General features: G+C 36.4%; 2 protein-coding genes across 3 annotated transcripts in view; both read right to left on the bottom strand.

Moving 5' to 3' along the window:
* LOC107692560 (uncharacterized) overlaps window positions 1–2531 on the bottom strand; it is a 10096-nt gene extending 7565 nt beyond the window's left edge. For both annotated transcript variants that reach the window (XM_016491650.1, XM_016491651.1), the window contains exon 1: window positions 2459–2531. The gene's annotated coding sequence lies outside the window, so the exon portion shown is untranslated. The remainder of the gene's footprint in view (window positions 1–2458) is intronic.
* Window positions 2532–3040: 509 nt separating this feature from the next.
* Window positions 3041–12068, bottom strand: LOC107692575 (beta-2-glycoprotein 1-like). Its single transcript, XM_016491679.1, has 8 exons — window positions 11852–12068; window positions 10342–10488; window positions 10010–10201; window positions 6211–6346; window positions 5787–5863; window positions 4285–4464; window positions 3887–4084; window positions 3041–3787 (listed from the first exon to the last, which is right to left on the bottom strand). Exons 1-8 carry the CDS (start codon window positions 12066–12068, stop codon window positions 3705–3707), a joined length of 1230 nt encoding a protein of 409 aa, XP_016347165.1. The 3' UTR covers window positions 3041–3704.
* Between the last annotated feature and the right edge of the window lie 554 nt (window positions 12069–12622).

The raw sequence follows: 12622 nt of genomic DNA, 5'->3' as shown, positions 1-12622 counted from the left end.
CCACCACTGAATAAAAAATAAAAAAGGTAATTCCGACTTTTTATCTCACAATTTTGACTTTTTTCTCAGAATTGCGTGATATAAACTCGCAATTGCGAGTTAGAAAGTCAGAATTGTGAGATATAAACTCGCAATTCTGAGAACATATCAGAATATGACACGCAATTGCGTGTTATAAAGTCAGAATTGCGAAATATAAACTCGCAATTGCGAGAAAAAAAGTCAGAATTGCAAGTTTTTATCTCGCAATTGTGACTTTATATCTCACAATTCTGACTTTATATCTCGCAATTGTGAGTTTATATCTCACAATTCTGAGAAAAAAAGTCAGAATTGTGAGATAAAAAGTCACAATAACTGTTTTTATTTTCTATTCAGTGGCGGAAACGGGCTTCCATAATAAAAAGACAGTATCATATAGTACATAAAAATGGATGCTGAGGAAGTTTTGATGTGGCTTGGAAAAAAATTGTACAATAATTTGTTCATTTTCTGAACTAAGGGGGTTTGTTTACAAGTACTTATGAAGTACTTATATTCACAAGCATAACAAACAAAATCATAACAGATATTGCAGTTAAACAGAACAAACAGAGGAGGCAATATAGGGTTGATAAAAAAAATCAGACTTGAATAAAAGAATAAAAGTGTAATTATATTTCATCTAGGGATCAGTAGTAATATAAAAAATAAACCCATTTGCCTCTTTCTTAACAACATGATTAAATTTCAGGTTATTTTCATTTAATATTGATACCTACTAAATACATGCATTCAGCAGCAGAATCTGATGACATCCATTAGCAACTCTTCACAGAAAAAAAAAACTATACAAAAACACAACCTTCTTTATCACTTATTATTTTATAAGCCTTTAATTTTTTTTCTATTACCGACATTCATACTGTCAGAAGTATTATAATATATTTAATTCTTGATACACTATTAGAGAAATTAACTTTTTACTAATTGCTTCAATACATTACTTTCTCAGGCTCATTCGGAGTACAAATCCTGTCATTATCAACTTTCTCTAGATGCATTGTTTTGGTCCGATAGGTCAACAAAACTACTCTTGATATATTTTGAAACCTTAGAACACACTTCAGAGGAATCTGGTGGATACTGCTGGAAAATCATGTTTTAGCAGTTGTTTTCATTTGTATCAGAAAGCATAACCTCTATATCAGTGGTTCCCAACCCTGATCCTGGAGGCACCCCAACACTGCACGTTTTGCATGTCTCCTTAATCAAACACACCAGATTCAGGTCATCAGCTCATTAGTAGAGACTCCACGACCTGAAACGAGTGTGTCAGAGAAAGGAGACATGCAAAATGTGCAGTGTTTGGGGTGCCTCCAGGACCAGGGTTGGGAACCACTGCTCTATATGATAACAACCTAAATTAACAGCATTATAACATTTTGACAATAAATCAAAACAATAAAGCATTTTATATTGTATAAACAGAATAAAGATATTTTATTATGTGTTTTTTATAAACCGTATATTTAAACCAAGAAACCCACCAGTACTTTATTATTACAAATTGCAAATTCATAATGAATGCAACAATATAATTTGCAATTTGTTGTTAAAGATATTACATTTTGTTGCATAAACAAAATCTAATTGTGTTTAGAAGTGAAGAAGTTCTCACATTTAACCATATAAAAACACTAAAAACCGACCAGTTCTTTGGGAATGAAAAGCTTGATAGGATGCCAACACAAATCAATAGTTAATCACGTTACTAAGGAAGATTTTACAATTCTGACCTATAATTTCACCAACATTCGATGTCTGCGTAATATTTGCAAAAGTACACAAATGCCATGCAGTTAGCAGGAATACAACGCAATGGGCTTGAACGGCGCGCTGTCATGGTAGCAGGTCCGCTCCTCCTTCCCGTGGTTTTCATCACAAATTAACTGTCAACGCGCATGGCTCAAGGTTTGACACCAATGCCTTTGTCCGTACACTCAGCCATGCAGCATTGTGGGAGAGTTAGAGATCAACACGGGACATTCGACGCCATTACGCGCCGGAGGTCCGTTTAAAGAAGAAAAGTATCAAACCAAACATCGCGTTTGATGTCTGTGGGGTCCAGACAGCGAGTCGAACCCGTGCCATTACATGCCCAAAAAGTATCTGTCTGAAGGATATACCCTCCCCATAACCTGTGTAATGCAAATACGCTTGAATTGTTCACATATTTTGGTCAAAACACTGACTGCGCTCGAACCTGCGACCAGCCATTTTATGAGTACCGAGGGTTCGAGCCGCTGACAGCGCTCAGACACACTAATGCCTTGGAAACCCTATTTCAAACTTTCTAAGACAACCAACGCTCTTGAACTGCTATTCACAAGAACTCACATTTCTTCCCAAAGGCTTACAACCATTCGCGCACATCGCTTCTTTATAACTGAAATATTGAATATGAAACTGTTCTCACCCCACGAGTCAGCTCGCGCAGGCACTGAACGGCCCGACCCTGAGATACTTCCGGAAGACCAAATATGAATGAATGACTGGGCGAAGAGGTTGAGCGCGAGCGAAAGGGGAGGGGGGTGTCGTGGTGTTGCAGTTTTCTACGTCCGACCTGGACATGCTGTAGGATTTAAATTTTATATAACTTCAGTTGTGCTTTAGCTAATATGTTCGCATTGTTTTCATGATAATAACACATTTAGTAAAATCGTGGCACATTATTCAATATAAAAATAAATTTATAAACTAACAATTATATCATTATTAACTTTAAAATATTTTCAAACGAGAGCCGGCATTCAAATTTATTAATTTTCTTTAAGTAGAATATCTTGTAGGCCACTTTTACATTGTATTTTTAGGTTTGGAGATGGAATACAGCACTCAAACAGTTCTTTGTACCTGCAGAAATCACGGTAACACTTTATACATATTATGATAACACTTAAAGCGTTATACATAAAGGCTTTAAGTGTTACCAAAATCATTTATACAGTCTAACCAGCTCAAATAAAATCATTGTTTTAAATGACAACAAACACTCCAGTTTCTTTATTGAAGAATCATGATATTACAAGAAGAACAAACATTTAAAGATGATTCACTGTTTACACAATGCAAAACTGAATCTGTATGACAGCAATAATTAAGCAAGGCTTTCTGCTATAATATTCCCTAGTCTTATTTATGTAATCCAATCCAATCAAGCAGTCCAGTCAAAGATCAGTTAACTCTAAACATATCATAAAACTGCTTTTGGAATACAGAGAGCATCAGTACATGGCATGATTTCTGAGTTCACCTTTAGCCTGTGCATTCTTGGTTGCAGAAAATCACTTTTTAACAAAGAAATAAAATATTATAACAAGATAAACACCAACGCTACCTCAAAAATCAGTTTTACACTTTGTATGACAATAAAATACATGAAAAGAGAGCAGCTTGCAGCAACCATAACCTCAAGCAAGTATGAGGGTGTTTGCATATATCAAATATGACACAAATTCTGTTTAAGGTAACATTGTCAATACAACATACAACAAAGAAAAGAGAAGAGTTAATTGAGGCATAACTGTGAGATCCTACTGAGATCCGTTCCAAAACAAATTTAGTTGGCACGTTAATAATACAATTTACGTTGATCCAGACTCCAGGTCATGGTGTCAGAGTGTGTGCCAACATGCAAAATGTGTTGTCAAAATTTGATGAGTTCACTGAAGGTCAGCAGGATCACATGGATCAATCTCTGAAACCAGCCGATGAGGAAAGAGCTTGAACTGCAGCCAGGTAGGGTCTAAAAAGAAAAGCGGGAGACGAAGGTGATGCAGGGTTATTTTTAAGTGTAATGTACACTTATTATATTATGTGCATTAATGTGGTGTGAATTATGTACCAAGATAGCAGCTAGGTTGCTTGAGCTGTCCATCTACGCAGACCTCTGTGGCAGTGAAGCTGCACAGTTTTTCTGGATGTTTACAGAAAAATGTCACATTCTCTCCATGAGCAACCACACCATCCGTCAGATCATATGGCCAACGCTTTACTCCTCCCACGATCACCCTGCTGCGTTGAGCTGGGACTGGACAGCGGGCTGATCGGAAAGACGGGAAGAAATGGTGAAGAGAATGATGCTATTTGTCATGACAAAAAGGAGGTTTATGATTCACGGCTGGAAACCAAAACATTCCAAACCTTATATTTTTATATATTTATGCACATTAAATGTTCAATGCGAATGTTCAACACAGTCATGATGACTTGATGCATTGTTTTGTTAAGAGCTTTATTTACCCCGGCAGGCAGGCTCTGCACTCCATGTCCCATTAGGTAAACAAGTCACTTGATTTGGACCATCCAGCAAGAAGTTCTTTTTGCAGAGGTAATAGATTGTATCACCAACTTCATATTCAGTTCTCTGGACGGCCACCAGATGTCCACGTTCAACTTCCTTAGGAGGAGGACAAACCACACCTGATAACATACATAAGCACACACTTTAATTTACATGTAAGTGCACTGCAGAATTAAAAATTAAACCTTAAAAACCTTATAAAGTCTAATTATGTGAAAACCCTTTAAAAGAATATTCCTGGGCTCAATCAACACCACTTTAGTGGCAAATAATATTAATGTTAATGTTTTAAAAGCCGAAAGATAATGCTTTTGTAAATAGATAAATAAATATATACTATGTTTTGTGTTATAATATGTATTATTTGAGCTGTAAAGTTTTTATAATTTTATCATTTACAATGGGGGATGCGTTTTCATAGCAACCAAGTTAAAAAAATAAAAATTTAATATAACTTTACCCAGAAAATGATAATATGTTATTTTCACTAAAAATCATGTTAACAAGTATATTTATTTTGCATCTTTTCCAAATATTTTTGAAACAATGAGTATTTTTAATGTTTACAAATCAGCCTTCACTTAAAGAGCCTCAAGGTAACGCACTTTTTTTTTTAAAGGAAAGGAAAGGAACAAGAAGGACCAGTCAAAATACATTTTTGTGGTAATCAACATTATGCAGTAGTGATTTCGATTGAGCTTAAAGGGATAGTTCACCCAAAAGTAAATTACTATCAAAAAGGTAATTCCGTCATCATTTACTCAACCTCAAGCTCTTCCCAAACCTAAATGAATTTCTTTCAGCCGTTGAACACAAATTAAGATATTTTGAAGAATGTTCATTACCAAACCGTTTACGGTAGTCATTGACTTCCATAGTATTGAAAAAAAAAATACCATGGAACTCAATGGCTACTATCATCGGTTACAGACATAATATCATTTATTGTGTTTAGCAGAAGAAATTCATATAGGTTTGGAATAACTTGAGGGTGAGCCAATGATGACAGAATTCTCTTTTTTTGAGTGAACTATGCCTTTAACGTGTATTGAACCCCGGAATATGCATTTACAACAACCCTAGAATGATCCAACAGGGGGAAGCATTGCACCAGCATATATTAGTCAAACCCACATCGGCTGCAATAGCGCTGCACACTCATAAATCCATTTACACATAGTGCCCTATCCACCTACTCACAAACCCACACAGTCTTCATTGCTCTTCTCTCTCCCGCTGTCCCTCTCATCTCTCTCTCATTACTTTGTTCCATGGTGTGCAAGAGCAGGCAAACTGAGATCTCTTTAGCAGTTTGGATCAACATTTTCCACTCAAGCACATTCTAATACACCTGCTATTTCTTTTTAGCAAGATCTATGTCTCAGTCATTCTCATGTTGAGGAATGCATACAGTCACACACACACACATGCACACACTTACGGCGACAGATGGGGTGAGGGTATTGCCACGTCTGGTTCTCATGACAGATATTCTCACTATTTCCGATCAGCACAGATCTGTATGAGAAAGAAGACGAGGTGTGTAGATTATATAAGCAGTGTTGGGGAGTAACTAGTTACATGTAACGGCGTTGCGTAATTTTTGAAAATGATTAACAGTTGCAAATAAACATTCATTAGAAATTTAGAAAAGTAATCAAAAAGTAATCAAAAGTAATCAGTTACATTACTTTAATAAAGTAATTGAAAAAGTTACACTACTATTACATTTTAAATAGGGTAACTTGTAATCTGTAACCTATTACAGTTCCAAAGTAACCTTCCCAACACTGTATATAAGCATGATAAAACTAGATATTCTGTTTATATCAGTCACAGTTTTCTCTCTTTCTCATAAGTCTCACCCAGCTGCACATTGGTACTGGATGATGGATCCCACGATGGCACTGCCCTGCACAGAGAGCAGATCATCATCAGGCAAAGAACAGGACACCTCAGGCACCAGAGCCGGCTCTGCTGCAAGACCTCCTCCTGGGGAGGCTGGTGGAAAAAAAATCAAAATAGCATATTTATCTCTTGACTTGAGTATGCATTAAATGCTTGGTTGTAACACATGTGCAAAATTTTTAGAATTGTACTCTTATTCATGTTTCTTATTGTTTTAGAAAAACCTTTTCAATTTAAAGTTTCAATTTAATTATCTATAAATGTAGACTAGTGAAAATCAATCAAAGAGGAAAAAGGAGTAATTTCCTGACACCTTGTGTACACATCTTAGTCATTAAAAAAAAAAAGGATATTGCAATAGACTTGACCTTGACGCAGTCATGAGAGTCTGCAGCGGTCCTCTTTATGGTATCATTTCTGCTAGTAAATCATTTAGTATTTTTCTGTATTTCTTTTATATTATGATATATAAAAATTACAGGAGCCGCTATGGGGACACAGTGATGGAAAAATATGAGGTGGGAAGAAAAAAAATGTTACAATGGTTTTGCAAAACTTTTGCACTTCCCTGGGAATTTGCATATACGTGGTAATTTTTTTTTGAGCAATTAAAAACTGGTGATGGCAATAAAATGAGATTGAAAATATATATAGATTCAATTATTTTGCACAAAGATTCTTTGTGAAAAGCAATGCTTTAGCAAAATAAATAAAAAATAAATAAATAAATAAAAGTGCAAAATTTTTGTGAGCAAATGCAAAGTTTCTTGGGGAAACTCAAAATATTTGCAAGCAAATGCAAAGTTTCTAGGAGGAATGCAGTTTTGCAATGCAAAAGTTTTAATATAGAAATTAGAAGTACATTCAAGTCATTGCATTGCATTTTTGTGTATTTATGAATAAATGCACAAAAATGAATGTCATATTAAAATTGGTCACATGGGAGGATAGTGACTCTTAAAAAGTTCAAACGTTCAAGAGCCTGGACATTGTTAAGGCCTGTTCATACCAAGACTGATAAATTTAATGATAATGCCAACATTTTTTTTTATAATTATCCAAGAATATAGGGATGTTCACACAACAACTAGAACAATAATAACACATAGAAACAATATTGGTGGAATGGAATCACTTTCAGAATGTGATGAATGATAAAAACAGCCAATCAGAATCCACTAGACTTTAAAGAGCTTGAGTATTTAAAGCAGCAGACGACAAAACTGCAGGACGCCCTTAAAATCAACAGAATGTTGTTATCCCTTGGTGTGGACAAAAATATAGTTATCTTTAGTTATCGTTCTTGGTGTGAACGGGCCTTAAGAGCAGAGATATTGCAGCAAAAAGCCCTCCGTTATTCAGCCTCCTGGGCTTTTGGTGCATGGTCGTGACTGGAATTCAAATGGATGACCCTGTGGATATTGGCCTGGAGCTTTTATCCACTATATTAGATGAGGTAGCGTGAGCACAAATACATGACAGGGTGAATGGACAGATGGATATGTACGGCTGACAAATGGATTCACAGGTCAACAACGTGTGGCTGAACGGGTACCCAGATGATGGATGGACAGAATGTGTGGCTACATTTTGAGTTTTATCAGAAAAAATCCATCTGGAACAAACTGTTCTCACATTCCCTCTTGAGCAGTTGACTCATGCAGCTATGTATCAAATCGCTCCCCCTTTTGTGAGAATGACTGATTAATGAAGGGGGAGGAAATCACACAGTCAACATGCACACACACCAAACTTCCATTGTACATCAATTCAACTTTGAATGCGCTTGAGCTTTGTGTGTGAATCCAGCGTATCTACATGCATGTCTCTGCTTGCTAAATATTCCATGTTACTGATCTGCAGATAATAGAGTACTGCAGGACGGTTCTCACAGACCCCAAACGCCCACACCTCGGCTCTTTTGACAGCTCATTCCTAGAAATACCTCTCATGTTACTCCAGGAAATGTGTGTGTGAATGTATGCATGCATGTGTTACAGAGGGGGTGATACTGGGATTGCTGCAGCCTGGAGCTCTGCCGATTCACGCCTCCTCTTCACAGAGCTGGAGTCTAAAGACTAAAAAACCCCATAGCCCAGAAACAAGTGGTGACCTAGGTCCACAAGCGCTAAGCTTTCATTACTCATGCAACCAAAAAAACGCATTATTATGCAGACACTGACACATATTTCTCATTTCTTCCTGCATTCATGGTCGGTTGCACTCAATATCACCACCATAATATCGTTGCTATGAAGGCATTCCCCATGAACTGCATAATATTGACATTACCTGAATGGTTTACGAACAAGATGAGGGCAAACTGACCCAACAGGACTGATGTTTTCATGTCATGTTCCATTTTTTATGTGTATTTATGCAATATCAGATTTTTAAATGTAACAGACCCAGGGACCCCCATCTCGCCTCAGGGACCTTCAATATAGAAACCAATTACACTTTATAGTAATGTTCACTCATATACCAACAAAAAAAAGTGCCTTCTATAATTCTTAAAAGTTAAGCTATTTTTCATGTTTATAATCTTTATTTATTTTGTATCTGTTCTAGGACTAGCTGCAAGACCTTCTGTAGACCCCTGGTTGAAAATCTGGCCATAGTAGAATGGTTTTAGGTTTTATGGTTATTTAGAAAACAATCTATGTTCTAAAGTTTCAAAGAACCCAGGAGGGCATCTTTTTCCTCTGCTATAGTTTATACCAATACAGACCTACAATCCAATATCAAGAAGTTTTTTACGGCTGTGAAAATCAAGAAGTTGCGAGTTCATATCCCTTTATAAAGAAAATGGCTTTAAAGGGATAGTTCACCCAAAAATTAAAATTCTGTTGTTAATTACTCGCCCTCATGTCGTCCCAAACCTGTAAGACATTGGTTCATCTTCGGAACACAAATTAAGATATTTTTGATGAAATCCAAGAGCTCTCTGACCCTGCATAAACAGCAACGCAACTACCAAGGTCAAGGCCCAGAAAGCTAGTAAGGACATTGTTAAAATGGTCCATGCAACATCAGTGGTTCATCCATAATTTTATGAAGCTACGAGAATAGTGTGCAAAGAAAACAAAAATAATGACTTTATTGAACAAATTTGTCTCTTCCTTGTCAGTTTTCGATGCACATTCACGAGAGTACCACGGTGCATGTGTGTGCATGCCTCTGATTGTAAACAAGCTGCGTTGAAGTCTGACACAGAAGAGACGAATTATTAAATGAAGTCATTATTTTTGTTTTCTTTGCACACAAAAAGTATTCTCATAGTTTCATAAAATTACAGATGAACCATTGATGTCACATGGACTATTTTATCGATGTCCTTACTACCTTTCTGGGCCTTGAATGTGTCAGTTGCGTTGCTGTCTATATGGAGGATAAGAAAGCTCTTGGATTTCATCAAAAATATCTTAATTTGTGTTCCGAAGATGAATGAAGGTCTTATGGGTTTGGAACAACATGAGGATGAGTAATTAATGACAGAATTTTCATTTTCATGGGAGAACTATTCCTTTAAGTATAAGAGAAGGGTTCTTTGCTAAACCTAAGGTGCAACAAAAACCATTAGAGACACTTTATATACATATATATATATATATATATATATATATATATATAGCCTATATACCAAAGACAGAACAATTGAGCAATAGAATAATAGATAGAGAGACAGACTGATAGATTATAGATAAGTAAAAAGTACTGAAGAAAGCGATACGTAACAGTTTAAATATTTTCTACCTGTACAAACAGGCTCATCTCCACTCCACTGCCGGTCACCTTGGCAACGGCGTATTGTAGAGTCTAGCCCATTATGCATGGTGAACCCAGGCTTACAGCGAACCTCAAGCAGAGCGGAGAATGAGGGTGAAGGGGAAAGGAGAGCTACATCAAAATTCTTTCCAGGTGGGAGAGGCCATGGACACGTACGACCTGTTCACACAGAAAAATCACAGAAAAACTGGGAGCACTGCCTTATAATATATCATAGTTTTAGTCATTGTTTTGGTTTATTTGCTTTTTAAGTTTTGTTATAATGTGTATAGATGCATCATGGGGTTTCTAGTTCTGACCTGGGGCCACACAGCTGAGTCCACACTGGCCGTCACAGAGACACTGACGTTTGTTGCCACAGTCTTTATCTTGCTGACACTTTTTTGGGCATGTTTGTCTTCTCTCGTTACCCAGTATCCTCTCTGGACACTGTTCTGTTGTGTCCACTTCAAGATTGGCATGCACAGAAACATTAAAAATGTTGAAAAAGATCCGTTTCACATACAAGCGGGCTGACATACATACAGTCAAAAATCTGTAATAATTATGATTTTTTAAAATGAAAGAAATCTCTTATGCTCACCAAAGCAGTAAAAATACAGTACAATTTACAATAAAGTAAAATAATGGTTTCATATTTGGATATATTTTAAAATGTAATTTATTCCTGTGGTGGCAAAGCCAACTTTTTCAGCAGCCATTACTGCAGTCTTCAGTATCACGTGATCCTTCTATTAATTTGTAACACTACTACACAATATCACTGTTTTTACTGTACTTTTTTAAATCAAATGAATGCAGCTTTGGTGAGCATACAGTATCTTTCGAAAACATTTTAAAAATCCAAATCATTCAAAACTTTTGCCCAGTAGTGTACATGCAAGCAATGCTTTAAATACAATGTAATTTATCTGTCTAACTGTTTAATCTGTGCCATAAAATAGCAGGCTGTTAAATGTCTGGCTGTCTGCCCAAGACACTGTTCTCTGAACTGAACCAGGTATTTAACACAATTTATCCACATAAACCAGACAGGATGTAACATTTAAATGTTACAAGCTCATAACAGTGTGTTGGTAGTAGAATATAAGAGCTTAACACAATTATGCATTTGTGATTATGCAATGATTTTGAACTGAAACAGAAGATGATACACTGCATATGTACAGTATGTGTGTTCCAAATTTCATGGAAAACTAGCTCTAAAAAATAGATTCTCAAGGCAATATGTGAAAGGGAGGGGATTAGTAAATGACAAAAGCACACATTGGGCACAGATTTTAAAGGGACAGTTTACTCAAAAATTTAAATTCTGTCATCGTTTACGCACCCTTATGTCATTCCTAAACTTTACAGTTCTTCTGTGTAACATCATTTTTTTTTTTTATAATTTCTAAAATGAAAATCCAAAACTGTTTTGGACCCAACTGACTTTCACTGTATGGGCAAAACACAGTAAAAAAAAAAAAAAAACAGTTAAAAAATTCTTCAAAGTATCTGTTTTCAGTAGAAAAAAGAAAGTCATATATGTTTGGAGCAACATGAAGTTAGGTAAAAAATGACTTTTTGTTTTTTTGAGTAATGAAATGGAGCCCATAATGCATTTTTAAATAAATACAAATGATCATATTTTCTTTACATAAAAAAAAATACAAATTCATAAATACTGAGCCTCCGCATTTTTTACTCGTCCAACAAGGCAAATATCCATCATATATGATCCCTCATTCATTCATTATTCATTATAAAAAAAAGTTATCATAATCCTTTCATTTTCTCTCAGTCACCCACGCACACAAACACACTCACCTGATGCTGCAGACAGGCTGCTGAGGACCCACACACACAGAAGAGACACAAGCAGAGATCGCTCCATCTTTCCCTGACACTCACTGCAGAGGTTTTGAAAGAGGTAGCGAGACAGGAGAGGGGATATAAAGATGGGGAGAATCTGGAGGAGGGGGTTTTGTGATGGTGTGATGGCGAGGAAGGAGTGGAGTCGCCGTACATGCAAGAACACACACATCTGGATCTTATTGAGTGTTTTGAATGCTGGGTAGAATTCCGCAGAAGAAAAGACCTTTCACCCAATTCCATTGATGCCAAATGAGCACAAACACTCACCCCCACATCAAATGACAGGCCTCATGGAGACACTCTTCTCCACATACACATGCACCGTGCCAAGCTGAATACTGTTGCAAAGTGACCCGCCTGATACAGACTCTTCTCAACACACTACAGTTAATCTCAGCATCCTAAGACAGCAAGGAACCTGCTTCCTTTAGCAACAGTAAACACACACTTTGACAGATAAACGCGACGGTGCTTCCACACAGAGCGACCAGCTAAACCAACAAACAATCACATTCAAGTTAAGTTCACTGATTAATTTCTAGATCTCACCCTTTTGATGAATGTCACACTCAGCGATAAAAACATACCTTTTTATCTCAACAAATCTCCCAAAAAATGAACGTACAACTACAATCTAATGTTCATTTTCTGTTTACTGTATAGGAGGGGCCTTCATAAATGTACTGTATATGTTGATTTCCCATTCTGTTGTTGGTTTCATGT

This window comes from Sinocyclocheilus anshuiensis, unplaced genomic scaffold, assembly GCF_001515605.1.
Source record: "Sinocyclocheilus anshuiensis isolate Anshui unplaced genomic scaffold, SAMN03320099.WGS_v1.1 scaffold831, whole genome shotgun sequence".
Lineage (NCBI taxonomy): Eukaryota > Metazoa > Chordata > Actinopteri > Cypriniformes > Cyprinidae > Sinocyclocheilus > Sinocyclocheilus anshuiensis.
The sequence above is the reverse complement of the archived record's forward strand: the minus strand, read 5'-3'. Positions and strand labels throughout refer to the sequence as shown.

What these genes read in the sequence shown, in the direction of transcription:
- LOC107692575 (XM_016491679.1), bottom strand. Translation starts at nt 12,068, where the DNA reads ATGTGTGTGTTCTTGCATGTACGGCGACTCCACTCCTTCCTCGCCATC. An exon ending in CAGCCTGTCTGCAGCATCAG is followed by an intron (nt 10,489 to 11,851) that starts GTGAGTGTGTTT and finishes CCAATCTTGAAG; the next exon opens with TGGACACAACAGAACAGTGT. An exon ending in TGCAGAGCCTGCCTGCCGGG is followed by an intron (nt 4,085 to 4,284) that starts GTAAATAAAGCT and finishes CTTTCCGATCAG; the next exon opens with CCCGCTGTCCAGTCCCAGCT.